At 42.3% G+C, this 15,054-nt stretch overlaps 1 protein-coding gene across 1 annotated transcript; it reads left to right on the top strand.

Moving 5' to 3' along the window:
* Positions 1-3,137: 3,137 nt before the first annotated feature.
* LOC134297048 (zinc finger protein 664-like) lies at positions 3,138-15,054 on the top strand. Its single transcript, XM_062973556.1, has 2 exons — positions 3,138-3,174; positions 9,903-15,054. Exon 2 carries the CDS (start codon positions 10,190-10,192, stop codon positions 11,534-11,536), a length of 1,347 nt encoding a protein of 448 aa, XP_062829626.1. The 5' UTR covers positions 3,138-3,174; positions 9,903-10,189; the 3' UTR covers positions 11,537-15,054.

The following is a 15,054-nucleotide window of genomic DNA, read 5'->3' as shown; positions in this document are numbered from 1 at the left end:
TCTATCATCTATCTTCTATCTATCATCTATCTATCTATCTATCTATCTATCTATCTATCTTCTATCTATCTATCTATCTATCTATCATCTATCTATCTATCTATCATCTATCTATCTATCATCTATCTTCTATCTATCTATTATCTATCTATCTATCTATCTATCTATCTATCTATCATCTATCTATCATCTATCTATCTATCTTCTATCTATCTATCTTCTATCTATCTATCTATCTATCTATCTTCTATCTTCTATGTATCTATCATCTATCAATCATCTATCTTCTATCTATCTATCATCTATCTATCATCTATCTATCTTCTATCTACTATCTTCTAACTATCTTCTATCTATCTATCATCTATCTTCTATCTATCATCTATCTTCTATCTATCATCTATCTATCATCTATCATCTATCTATCATCTATCTATCATCTATCTTCTATCTATCATCTATCTTCTAACTATCTTCTAACTATCTTCTAGCTATCTATCTTCTAACTATCTATCTTCTAACTATCTTCTAACTATCTTCTAACTATCTTCTAACTATCTTCTAACTATCTTCTAACTATCTTCTAACTATCTCTCTCTCTCTATAATAAAAGTGAAAACACATGTGTGTATATGACACAGGTGTCTGCTCACACAAACAGCCTCCAGCCTCCACAAACAGGTTACAGTTCCCAGTGCTGAGGAGCCAGCAAGTCACTCTTTTCCACTGACATTGCGGTTACAGCGATCTCCATGAACATGTAGCCCAACCCCTGCCAATGTCCTTCCCAAACACTATGGCCCACCACCCAAGGAATGCTTTTGTTTGGGGACAATTTCATCCTAGATTTTGCATTTTCCTCCACCACAGGCAGGCATCCCAGGGTTCTCCATTGGTGTGCAATTTGCATGACCCCGCCCACTGCCCTTCCCTTTCAAGTCTGTCTGAAGAACAGAGCAGAACTACACTTCTTGGAGGAGTTTGGGGGATTGACTCTACATGGTGGAAGTTGTAGTTCACCCTGTATCAAGTCAGAGCACTGTGACCTACAAGCCACTCTAAGCACCTTCTCAGAAGCATACGAGAAGCTCGGCCTCTCATTGAACATCGAGAAAACCAAAGTGCTCTTCCAACAGGCACCAGTTAATCCCTCTGCAAAGCCAGGAATACAGCTTAATGGTGTAACATTAGAAAATGTTGACAATTTCCGCTACCTTGGCAGCCACCTCTCCACAAAAGTCAACATCAACACTGAAATACAACACCGCCTGAGCTCTGCGAGTGCAGCATACAGTAGAGTCTCACTTATCCAAGCTAAACGGGCTGGCAGAAGCTTGGATAAGCAAATATCTTGGATAGAATCATAGAATCATAGAATAGTAGAGTTGGAAGAGACCACATGGGCCATCTAGTCCAACCCCCTGCTAAGAAGCAGGAAATCGCATTCAAAGCACCCCCGACAGATGGCCATCCAGCCTCTGCTTAAAAGCCTCCAAGGAAGGAGCCTCCACCACAGTCCGGGGAAGAGAGTTCCACTGTCGAACAGCCCTCACTGTGAGGAAGTTCTTCCTGATGTTCAGGTGGAATCTCCTTTCCTGTAGTTTGAAGCCATTGTTCCGTGTCCTAGTCTGCAGGGCAGCATAATAAGGGATAATAAGGAGGGATTAAGGAAAAGCCTATTAAACATCAAATTAGGCTATGATTTTACAAATTAAGCATCAAGACATCATGTTATACAACAAATTTGACAGAAAAAGTAGTTCAATATGCAGTAATGTTATGTTGTAATTACTGCATTTATGAATTTAGCACCAAAATATCATGATATATTCAGGGCCGGCCGGAGATATTTTTTGATGTAAAGCGGGGGTGCTGAAAAGCGCCCCCGCCACCGGCGCCCTGGCCCCGCCCAGCGTGCCCTGGCCCCGCCTCCCACGCTGCGTGGGAGGCGGGGCCAGGGCGAATAGTGAGGGGGCGGGGCCAGAGTTGGCCCCGCCCCCGTGCCCTGGCCCCGCCTCCCACGCAGCGTGGGAGGCGGGGCCAGGGCACGCTGGGCGGGGGGGCGGGGCCAGAGTTGGCCCCGCCTCCCACGCTACTCCCGCTCGCCCGTCTGGCCTTTTGTAGCAGGCCAGACTCAGCGGAGGTTTCTCCAGGCCGCGATTGCGGCCTGGAGGAACCTCCGCTGAGTCTGGCCTGCTACAAAAGGCCAGACGGGCGAGTGGGGGTAACGTGGGAGGCGGGGCCAGCTCTGACGCCGCTCCCCCCCCCCCCCGCCCAGCGTGCCTTGGCCCCGCCTCCCACGCTACTCCCGCTCGCCCGTCTGGCCTTTTCTAGCAGGCCAGACGGGCCAGGGCGCACTGGGCGGGAGGCGGGGCACCGTCAGGGCGGTGCCCCGCCTCCCGCCCAGCCTGACGGCGCCCCCCCGGGCCTGCGCCCGAGGCGGCGGCGTCAGCTGCCGCATGAGTGGGGCCGGCCCTGGATATATTGAAAACATTGACTACAAAAATGGCTTGGATAATCCAGAAACTTGGATAAGTAAGGCTTGGATAAGTGAGACTCTACTGTATTTCCATATGAAGCAGAGAGTGTTTGATGACCGGGACATCTGTAGAGAGACCAAGGTGCTTGCTTACAAAGCCATTGTCCTCCCAACCCTGCTCTACGCCTGCGAAATGTGGACGGTCTACAGTCGTCACACCAAACTCCTGGAGCGTTTCCATCAGCGTTGCCTCAGGAAAATCCTGCAAATCTCTTGGGAAGACAGGCGGACAAATGTCAGCGTGCTTGAGGAAGCAAAGACCACCAGCATTGAAGCGATGCTCCTACGCCATCAACTCCGCCGGACTGGCCACGTTGTCCGAATGCCCAAAGATCACCACCTCCCAAAGCAGTTGCTCTACTCCCAACTCGAGAACGGGAAGCATAATGTTGGTGGGCAGGAAAAGAGATTTAAAGATGGGCTTAAAGCCAACCTTAAAAACTGTGGTATAGACACTGAGAACTGGGAAGCCCTGGCCCTTTCCTGTATTGTATCAGTGCAAAACAACACATGTCAACAAACATTTCAGCAGATTCCTGGGATTCTTTCAGGGAGGGCGGGGGAGGCAGGGTGACGTCACGGAGGAGGGCCGGGGGAAGAGGAAGAGGAGGAGGAGGAGGAGGAGGAGGAGAGAGGTAAGTGTTGGGGCTCAAACCCTCTTTTTTCTAGGGAAAAAAGCCCATGGGGTGTCTCTGTGTGTCTTGTGGAGGGGGATATTATGGGATGGGGAGAGCAGCATATACTGCAGTGTTTTCTCATGCTCCTTTTTTATTTGATTTATTTGATTTTGATCCCCCAACACTCCTAGCAATATCCATTCTGCGTTGTTGTGACTTTTCCGGGCTGTACTGCCATGTTCCAGAAGCATTCTCTCCTGACTTTTCGCCCACATCTGTGGCAGGCATCCTCAGAGGTTGTGAGGTCTGTTGGAAACTAGGCAAGTGGGGTTTATATATCTGTGGAATAATGTCCAGGGTGGGATAAAAAAACTCTTTTCTGCCTCAGGTAAGTGTGAATGTTGCAATTCGCCAGCTTGATTAGCATTGAATAGCTTTGCAGCTTCAAAGCCTGGCTGCTTCCTGCCTGGGGGAATCCTTTGTTGGGAGTTGTTAGCCCTGATTGCTTCATGCCTAAGGTAAAAGTTAAAGGTTTCCCCTGACGTTAAGTCCAGTCATGTCTGACTCTGGGGGTTGGTGCTCATCTCCATTTTTAAGCGTAAGAGCCGGCGTTATCCGTAGACACCTCCAAGGTCATGTGGCCGGAGCGGTACCTATTGATCTACTCACATTTGCATGTTTTCGAACTGCTAGGTTGGCAGAAGCTGGAACTAACAGCGACCGCTCCCGCCGCTCCCGGGGTTTGAACCTGGGACCTTTCGGTCTGCAAGTTCAGCAGCTCAGCGCTTTAACAGGCTGCACCACCGGGGCTCCTTTGTTTCATGCCTAGTTTTCCCATATATAGTAGAGTCTCACGTATCCAACATAAACGGGCCGACAGAACATTGGATAAGCGAATATGTTGGATAATAAGGAGAGATTAAGGAGAAGCCTATTAATCACCAAATTAGGTTATGATTTTACAAATTAAGCACCAAAACATCATGTTATACAGTAAATTTGACAGAAAAAGTAGTTCAATACGCAGTAATGCTACATAGTAATTACTGTATTTACGAATTTAGCACCAAAATATCACGATGTATTGAAAACATAGACTATAAAAACTCAGGTTGCTCCTGACACGGAAAAAAAAAACTACAAAAATGTGTTGGATAATCCAGACTGTTGGATAAGCGAATGTTGAATAAGTGAGACTCTACTGTACCTCACAATCTCTGAGGATGCCTGCCATAGATGTGGGTAAAACATCAGGAGAGAATGCTTCTGGAACATGGCCGTACAGCCTGGAAAACACACAACAATCCTGTGATTCTGGCCAATGAAAGCCTTCGACAACACATCAAAATGTTGATTCCGTTTTAATGGTTTTTAACTGGGAATTTTAAAATACTGTTTATATTTAATCCGGCTTTAATGTCGGCATATTTGAATATTTAAATTGTAAGCAAATATAGTGTTCCCTCACTTATCGCACGGGTTAGGTTCCAGGACCACCCGCAATAAGTGAAAATCCACGAAGTAGGGACACTATATTTATTTTAATATTTATACATTATACAGCCCAGAAAGCACACAACAACTCTGTGATTCCGGCCACGAAAGCCTCCGACAACACATCAATTGAAGGTCTGGAATGTCAAGCCAAGGAACTAAATCAAATTAAATCAAGCCCCTTGTCCCCTTCACTACAGGTGTTTTGGACTTCAACTCCCACAATTCCTAACAGCCTACTGGCTTATAGAGCCCATGCCTGTTCTATCAGCTCCAGCTCCATGCGGGAACATAAGAGAAGCCTCCCACACCCCTGGGCAACGTCCTTGCAGACGGCCAATTCTCTCACACCAGAAGAGACTTGCAGTTTCTCAAGTCACTCCTAATACCAAAAAAAAAAAAAAAAAAGATCTCGCTTGAAGTTGACATGCAAGTAATCCTACTCTGTCTAAAATGTCTATTTTAAAAATTTGTCTCTAGAATGTTGTGGTCTTCCTCCAATTCCACCACATCCTGGGTCCTTTATGAACTTTACATGTACAGTAGAGTCTCACTTATCCAACATTCGCTTATCCAATGTTCTGGATCATCCAACGCAGTCTGCCTCCCGCCGGGATCCACAGCTGTTTCTCTAGGCAGCAAGGACTGAACTTTTTACACATTTAATTTCCAACAGTGTTGTTACTGTTAAGTTCATTTTATGCAATTCTATCTTTATTTGTAGTCAAATTGTTAATAGCCAATGTTTTTGTAGTCAGTGTTTTCAATACATTGCGATGTTTTGGTGCTAAATTCGTAAATACAGTAATTAGTGTATAACATTATTGTGTATTAAACTGCTTTTTCTGTCGATTTGTTGAAAAACATAATGCTTTGGTGTTTAATTAAAATCATAACGTAATTTGACGTTTAATAGGCTTTTCCTTCGTCCCTCCTTATTATCCAACATTTTCACTTATCCAACGTTCTGCCGGCCCGTTTATTTTGGATAAGTGAGACTCTAAGGCAGGGGTCCTCAAACTTTTTAAGCCGAGGGCCGGTCCACAATCCTTCAGACTGTTGGGGGGCCGGATTATCATTAGAAAAAAATACAAACAAATTCCGATGCACACGGCACATGTCTTATTTGTAGTGCAAAAACAACAACAAGAAGAAGAACAACGAAAGAACAATACAATATTTAAAAATAAAAACAATTTTAACCAACATACATTTATCAGGATTTCAATGGGAAGTGTGGTCCTGCTTCTGGCCAATGAGATAGTCAAGTTAATTAGGGTTGTTGTTGTTGTTGTTGTTGTTGTGTGCCTTCAAGTCATTTCAGACTTTGGGTGAGCCTAAGTCTAACATTTATTTATTATTTATTTACTACATTTGTATCACACCCTTCTCACCCCAAAGGGGACTCAGAATGGCTTACAAATTATATGTACATACAATGTATTATATTATTAGCATAGCACAATATTAGCATTATATATTACTATATTGAACTATACCACTATACTGTAATATTATTAGTAATATTATAAGTAATATAGAATATATAATTAATATTATTATATGGTATTATTATTAGTGTTATATATTATTACAATATTATTATCAATATTATATGTATATACAATATATTATATTATAAAACTGAGGGCGGGGGCCAGGTAAATGACCTCGGAGGGCCGCATCCGGCCCCCGGGCCTTAGTTTGGGGACCCCTGCTCTAAGGTATATGTATACTAGTTTGGGTACCTGGCCGTGTCCCGGTTATTTGAAAAAGGGATTACAGTAGAGTCTCACTTATCCAACATTCTGGATTATCCAACGCATTTTTGTAGTCAATGTTTTCAATATATCGTGATATTTTGGTGCTAAATTTGTAAATACCATAATTACAACATAACATTACTGCGTATTGAACTACTTTTTTCTGTTAAATTTGTTGTAAAACATGGTGTTTTGGTGCTTAATTTGTAAAATCATAACCTAATTTGATGTTTAATAGGCTTTTCCTTAATCCCTCCTTATTATCCAAGATATTCGCTTATCCAACATTCTGCCAGCCCGTTTATGTTGGATAAGTGAGACTCTACTGTATTTGTTTTGGGGTGTTAGGTATCATTTCGTTAATAAGTATCAGTATTTATTAGAAAAAAGCCAGTCTTTGATTTTGTTTATTATGAATGTTTCCAGTAGAAAATACTTAACAATGTGGGTGAGCTACAATACCCAGAATTGTGGAGTCAATCCTCCCCAAGGCAGGCCTGTATGCAAAGCTGGTCATGTTGGGTTTGTGTGCCAGGTTTGGTCCAGATCTGACCTTGCCTGGGTTCAGTGCTCTCTGGATGAGGGCGAACTACAATTCCCAAAATCAAGGTCCATTCCTACTAACCCCTGCAGTATGTTCACTTGGTCATGGAGCTTCTCTGTGCCAAGTTTGGTCCCGGCCCATTGTTGGTGGGGGTCACAGTATCTCTGGGGGGTAGGTGAACTATGACTCCCAAAATCAAGGTCAAATCCTACAAATCCCTGGTTTTAATTGGTTTTAATGTATTGTCATAGAGCCCCCAATTGCACAATGGGTTAATCCCTTGTGCCGGCAGGACACAGTTCGAATCCGGAGCGTGGGGTGAGCTCCCATCTGTCAGCTTTAGCTCCCTGTGTGGGAGCATGAGAGAAGCCTCCAACAGGATGGTAAAACATTAAACATCTGGGTGTCCCTGGGCAACGTCCTTGCAGACAGCCAATTCACTCACACAAGAAGCGACTTGCAATTTCTCGAGTTGCTCCAGACACGAAAAAAAATCTATTGCCATATGCTATTGATTTGATATGTGATCTTTTATACACGTAAGGCATTACATTTTGACATTGATGATGTTGTGAACCTCTTTGAGTCCACCAGGGGTGAGAAAAGCAATATATACAATAAATAAATAAATAAATAAATATAATACAAGACCTGGGGGTTTCTAACCTGAAGTTGAGAGGAGACATGTTTAAATATGTGAAATATTAGAGAACATAACCTTTTAGAGAAGAGCCAAAACCCCTTTAGAGCAGAATCTCCTCTCGTAGTATGCAACCAAATATAATTATGCTAGGCCATGGTTTCAGTTGTTGTTAGACTGAATAATTAGCAATATTTGATCTCATGAAAACAGAGATTTGTCAGTGCAGAAAAACAGCAGATCTTTAGAAGTGTTTTTATCAGTGCCCAAAAAAGGTACTCTCGTGTAAAACAACTTGTTTCATATCTTGCCCTCAAGAGACAAAAATGAAGTCGGCTTTGATGGAAATAATATACAGTAGTCTCTCACTTATCCAACATAAACGGGCCGGCAGAATGTTGGATAAGCAAATATGTTGGATAATAAGGAGGCATTAAGGAAATGCCTATTAAACATCAAATTAGGTTATGATCTTACAAATTAAGCACCAAAACATCACGTTATACAACAAATTTGACAGAAAAAGTAGTTCAATACACAGTAATGTTATGTTGTAATTACTGTATTTACGAATTTAGCACCAAAATATCACAATATATTGAAAACAATGACTACAAAAATGCGTTGGATAATCCAGAACGTTGGATAAGCGAGTGTTGGATAAGTGAGACTCTACTGTATTTGGTTTACTCACAACGTTCATGTGTTCAGCATACACAGGTACAAAAACTTCAGTTTTTGCTCCAGTTTCAAATAACTTTGAGGTGGTTCCTTGTGCCAGCCGGCCAGGGCATCTCTCTTGTGACAAAACAACTATCAACAGCTCACATAGTCAAAAGTAGAGAGAGGGAGGGAGGGAGGGAGGGAGGGAGGGAGGGAGGGAGAGCACGTGGTCTGCAGCCCCTTTTATAACTTGAGAGGAGACATGTTTACGTATTGGAAAGGATGGCATAAGGAAGAGGGAGCAGGCTTGTTTTCTGCTGCCCTGGAGACTAGGATTCAATGGGGCCATGGGTTCAAATTACAGGAAGGGAGATTCCACCTGAACATTAGGAAGAACTTGAATGAGATTTTATTTCCATCCTGCCCTATCTCCCCAGTGGGGACTCAGGGCGGCTTACAACATAGGTAAAGGTAAAGGTTTTCCCGACATGAAGTCTAGTTGTGTCCGACTCTGGGGGTTGGTGCTCATCTCCATTTCTAAGCCGAAGAGCCGGCATTGTCCATAGACACCTCCAAGGTCATGTGGATGGCATGATCTATTGATCTACTCACATTTGCATGTTTTCGAACTGCTAGGTTGGCAGAAGCTGAGGCTAACAGTGGGCACTCATTCCGCTCCCGGGATGAATGAGCTTTGCAAATCCTTCCCCACTAAATTCTGCCGCTTGCATCCTCAACCAGCCGGTCACTCCTTTCCGCAGCTGTGCAGCATCGCCAAAACGCTGCGTTGCCAGCCACGCCCCATTGTTGGAAAAAAGTGGTTGAAGACGCAAGCGGCAGAATTTAGTGGGGAAGGAGTTGCAAAGCTCATTCATCGCTATGGTAAGTGTTTAGATTTGAATGGCGACTACGTGAGATGTGGTATTTGGGTGTGGCTTTCAACTGCATATGGTCAATGTTTTCTCCTATGCTTTGTTCATTTTTAATTCTAAAACGTAATCTACTTTGTGGATAACCCTCATATGTGCAGTTAAAAAACAATGTTTAGATAATAGTTTAAAGACTTTTCAGCTGGTTTAGTTTGTGTGCGGGTGGAAGTGGGGACTTGAGGAGCAACTACCTTAACAGTTGTGGCTATCCCCTCTCACAATATATGTGTTCATTTCACACTTTGTGAGTAATTGAAGGTAATTTAGCCCAGAATTACTAAATGTTTTTGGAATATGGAAGTGTCTTGGTGCTGTCTTTTAGCTGTTTTAGCGACTGGCTCTTAGTGGGAGGAGCCGGGCCTCCCATGTGGACCATAGGATCGTCTTTGGGCAAATGAGTCTGTACATTGACCACAAGTTAGAAATGACTTGAAGGCACACAGAAACAGCCGTCACAGACTACTGACTTCATCTTCCTCCATGAATTTCTCATTTAAAATCCCATCTGAATTGGCAGTTGTTGTTTGTGGTGGTCAGTTCCATAGCTCTACCTATTTTAACTATTTTATTGGCTTAAAATATTTTTCACCAGGCTGTGAGCTCTTCCCAGTTGGACCAGACTAGTGCCTATTTCCTGGCTCTCGGGTTTCATGTCCAGTGAGATTTTTCTGTGCTCAACTCCTGATGAGATTTTCCTCTTTTTCATCATGCAGGTACACCCTGAACAAATCTTGTGACAGCTCTGCTGTAGGATGCATTAAGTCCAAAATAACTTAAAGGTACACAGCTACAATAACAACAACAAAGAAATAAGTAGGAAAGCATTAAAAGCTGTACATCTGGGAAATAAAAGGGAAAAATCAAGGTTGTGACATAAAAAGAGGGGTTCGGAAAAAGAACCACAGAGGCTACATAAATAATTGAGACAGAGAATTCCTGTTCTGTTGAAAAGTTATTTTGCGAACTTCTGACGTAGCACGTAAATAATAAATTATAAACAATGGAATATCCCCTCCAACCCTATCCCAGGGCCCAGAAAGCGGAGGAGCTATATAAGCATTTAGATTGTGAGAAATGTTTAAGATGGAGAAGTGGGGAAAAGCCGTTTAAATTCGTGGAATATGGAGAGAGCTGCAGTCTGAGCGAGACACTGCAATCCCATCAAAGGACCCACACAAGAGAAAAGCCATATAAATGCATGGAATGTGGAAAGAGCTTTAGTCAGAGTGAGACACTGCGTTCCCATCAAAGGATCCACACTGGGGAGAAGCCATATCAGTGCATGGAATGTGGAAAGAACTTTAGTCGGAGTGATACACTACGTTCCCATCAAAGGACCCACAAAGGGGAGAAGCCATATAATTGCATGGAATGTGGAAAGAGCTTCAGTCAGAGTGGACATCTGCATTCCCATCAAAGGACCCACACAGGGGAAAAGCTGTATAATTCTATGGAATGTGCAGAGAACTTCAGTCCAAGTGACACATTGCAATCCCATGAAAGGTCCCATACAGTGGAGAAGCCATTTAAATGCATAGAATGTGGAAAGAGCTTTAGTCGGAGTGACTGTCTGCATTCCCATCAAAGGACCCACACAGGGGAGAAGCCATATAACTGCATGGAATGTGGAAAGAGCTTCTCTCAGAGAGGACATCTGAATTCCCATCAAAGGACTCACACCGGAGAGAAACCATATACCTGCATGGAATGTGGAAAGACCTTCAGTCACAGTTGCAGACTGCATTCCCATCAAAGGACCCACACAGGGGAGAAGCCGTATAAATGTATCGAATGTGGAAAGAGCTTTTCTCAGAATGGACATTTGCGTTACCATCAAAGGATCCACACGGGGGAGAAGCCATATAAATGCATGGAATGTGGAGAGACCTTTAGTCAGAGTGCCAATCTACGTTCCCATCAAAGGACTCACACAGGGGAGAGGCCATATAAATGCATGGAATGTGGAAAGAGCTTCAATCAGAGTAGCAAACTGCGTTCCCATCAAAGGACCCACACAGGGGAGAAGCCGTATAAATGTATCGAATGTGGAAAGAGCTTTTCTCAGAGTGGACATTTGCGTTCCCATCAAAGGATCCACACGGGGGAGAAGCCATATAAATGCATGGAATGTGGAAAGAGCTTCTCTCAGAGTGAACATCTGCGTTCCCATCAAAGGACCCACACAGGGGAGAAGCCGTATAAATGCATGGAATGTGGAAAGACCTTCTCTTTCAGTGGAAGTTTGCATTCCCATCATAGGTCCCACACAGGAGAAAACCATATAGAGTGGCATATTGTGTTCCCCTCAAAGCACCCACACAATGTTCCCCTTAAAGCACCCATATAATTGCATGGAATTTGGAAAGAGCTTCAGGGATGGAGGAGCAGGCAATAGGCATCAGTGAACTCATACAGGGCTAGTGACTTTCCAAATTGTCCCAAATGAAGCTGTACATTTTCTCAGAGAAGTGTCCTCTCCCTTCTCAGACAAATAAAGAAGTGGAGGACAGAGGGAGGGATAGAGCACCTCCCCACCCTTTGCAATTATAGATAACATTTCATCACTACTTGTAGCAACAAGTCTATACATCTGTCTCTAAGCACACCAAGAAACTAGGAAAATGTTCATGGATAATAAAACAAATATACAATATTTCATTGAGTAATAGCACTGTAACACCTTTCCCCCTTTCTTTCATCAAAAAGGGGGTGCGACTATTTCACGAGGAAAAAAAATCTGGAGGGATTTTTTTTCCTTTACAAGTTTTTATTTTATTTTCACAGTTGTATGACATAGAGGAAAGGGGAAGGAAAGGGGATGGGAGATAGTGAAAAAATATGATTTGTTGGTTCTGGAGTTTGGTTAATAAATTAAGTCTACACAGGAGTCTGTTGTATCCCTTGGGGTGTGAAGTGGGAGGGAATTGTTATACATATTCTCTAACATATAAAGGAATTCCATCTACAAAACCTATTTCATAAATAAGTGTATTATTGTCATATGGTGTTCACGTTAGTCCTCTGTCTTCTTGTATTTTCCCATCTTTTTCTCATATTTTCCTCTGAGCCTGTATAATAAGTGTTCCTTCTAATTATTTTATTGGTTTACTTATACATTTCCCCCTTGTTTTAATAATATCTATTTACATATATCTCAGAGCCATTTTGTTTTGTTACTATGTTAGTATTTACTTATTTATAATGTTTGATGCAAATTGAGAATACAGTTGTAATGTATAAAAAACCGCAAGGTTAAAAATTTGGCATTATGATAAATTTTCTTTGACCAGAAGCTGGCCACTTCAAGTGCCTCTGGTGTCGCTATAAGAAGGTTCTCCATTGTGCATGTGGCAGGGCTCAGGCTGCATTGTGGTAAGTGGTCTGTGGTTTGTTCTTCTCCACACTCGCATTCGTGGACTCTACTTTATAGCCCAATTTCTTAAGATTTGCTCTGCATCTGGTGATGCCAGAGCACAGTCTGTTCAGCGCCTTCCAAGTTGCCCAGTCTTCTGTGTGCCTAGGGGGGAGTTTCTCATCTGGTCTCAGCCACTGATTGAGGTTCCGGGTTTTAGCCTGCCACTTTTGGACTCTCATTGGCTGAGGTGTTCCTGTGAGTATCTCTGTAGATCTTAGGAAGCTGTTTCTTGATTTAAGTCATTAGCATGCTAGCTGATATCCGAACAGAGGAAGGGCCAGAGATATCAATGCCTTGGTCCTTTCATTGCTGGCTGCTACTTCCCAATGGATGTCAGATGGTGCAATATTGGCTAAACAGTGTAATTTCTCCAGTGATGTGGAGCGTCGACATCCTGCAATAATGTTGCATGTCTCATTAAGAGCCACGTCCACTATTTTAATGTGGTGAGATGTATTCCAAACTGGGCATATGTACTCAGCAGCAGGGTAGCAAAGTGCAAGGGGCAGATGTCTTTACTGTATCTGGTTGTGATCCCCAGGTTGTGCCAGTTAGCTTTCATATGATATTATTTCTAGCACCCACTTTTTGCTTGATAGACAAGCAGTGCTACTTGTAAGTCGGAGCACGGTCCAGAGTGACTGCCACGTATTTTGGTGTGCTGCAATGCTCCAGTAAGACTCCTTTCCAAGTAATCCTCAGAGCTTGAGATGTTTGTCTGTTCTTAAGATGAAAAGCACATGTCTGCATTTTAGATGCAGCTGGTTTTCTCTGTAATAAGCAGCAAGAGCACCTAAAGCTTTGGACAGCTTCTGTTCATCCAATTCAAAGTTCTCTGCTTGAGTGGTGATGGCACAATCATCACATTGTGTAAATGTTAAAACATAAATGAAGCAAGCATGCTCCCCTGAGACAGGCCATTTTTCTGTTTTCACCATCTGCTTCTCTGACTCTGGAACTCAACAAAAAAGTTCCTTGTTTTGTAGCAGATTTCCCATGAAACAGGCAAGATGGTAATCCTTTGTGATATTATATATCAGGAGGAGGCGATGATTTACAGTATCATAAGCTGCTGACAGGTCACTTGTGATGTGCCGCTTTTCCCTTTCCTGAAACCAGCTTGCTATGGGATCATTTATTTTTCCATAATTCTGTGCAGGATAAGTCTCTCCAGAACTTTATAGAAATTGGTCTATAGCTTGTAATACATGTGTAAATACTTATTCTGTTAATATATATATATAAAAAGGTAAAGGTTTCCCCTGACGTTAAGTCCAGTTGTGACTGACTCTGGGGGTTGGTGCTCATCTCCATTTCTAAGCCGAAGAGCCAGCGTTGTCTATAGACACCTTCAAGGTCATGTGGCCGGGATGTCTGCATGGAGCGCCGTTACCTTCCTGCCGGAGTGGTACCTATTGATCTACTCACATTGGCATGTTTTCAAACTGCTAGGTTGGCAGGAGCTGGGGCTAACAGCAGGCGCTCATTCCGCTCCCGGGATTTGAACCTGGGACCTTTTGGTCTGCAAGTTCAGCAGCTTAGCACTTTAACACACTGTGCCACCAGAGGCCTATATATATATATATATATATATATATATATATATATATATATATATATAAATCTTCATGCTTCTATAATATCCACATCACTGAAATTATATACATTTCTATTACATTACTCAAAATATTAAGCCATCAATTATCTTCAATCTTTTAGGCTATAGAATACAGAATGTGTTCATATATTATTCATATTATCTTTAGTTCACAAATCCTGTTATGATCATTATTTTCTGATTTTTTTTATGAAGTCCATAAACATTTCCATTCTTTTTTCAGTTTCTGTGAATTAGTTTGCTGTAAAATTAAAGTTAATTTGTCCATTTCAGCCATTTCAAAACTTTTGTAATCCAATCATTTGTCATTGGTATAGTTTGTTGCTTCCATAATTTTGCTTATTGAATCAGTACTGCTGTTGTCATATAGAGGAAGATTCTTTCCTGGTGTTTTGGTATTTGCATATTTAATAATCTTAATAAAAAGGTTTCTGGTTTCAGTGTTATTTTGGTTTTTAATATGATTTCCATTAGGCATGTGTGATCAATGGGGAAAAATGGTTCAGTATTGGCTTGGAAAGTAGGGGGCACAGGCACTTAGTTTCTAAAGTCATTTCTGAATTTTGAAGGAAAAAAATTAAAACTTTACAAAAATTCGGAATATTCGTAATTAATTCGAGAATGGCGGATGTGCATGCGCAGTGGTGAAAAACAGCACTGAGGGGGAATTCAGAGGACTCTCCCACCCTCATTTTTTGAGCTATCCTGATCAATCTTGGTACAGTGGTAGAACACATTTACCACTGCTAGCTCACTGAATTCCAAAATGTTTCCCTTATCCTCTGATTTTTGGCGAATTTTCATAGCTTTTATAATAAACCATTTTTTTTAA

The sequence above is a fragment of the Anolis carolinensis genome, chromosome 2 (assembly GCF_035594765.1).
Source record: "Anolis carolinensis isolate JA03-04 chromosome 2, rAnoCar3.1.pri, whole genome shotgun sequence".
Classification (NCBI taxonomy): Eukaryota; Metazoa; Chordata; class Lepidosauria; order Squamata; family Dactyloidae; genus Anolis; species Anolis carolinensis.
This window is presented reverse-complemented; position numbering and strand designations above follow the sequence as displayed.

Coding starts and splice junctions, on each gene's coding strand:
- LOC134297048 (XM_062973556.1), top strand. CDS start 10,190: ATGGAATATCCCCTCCAACCCTATCCCAGGGCCCAGAAAGCGGAGGAG.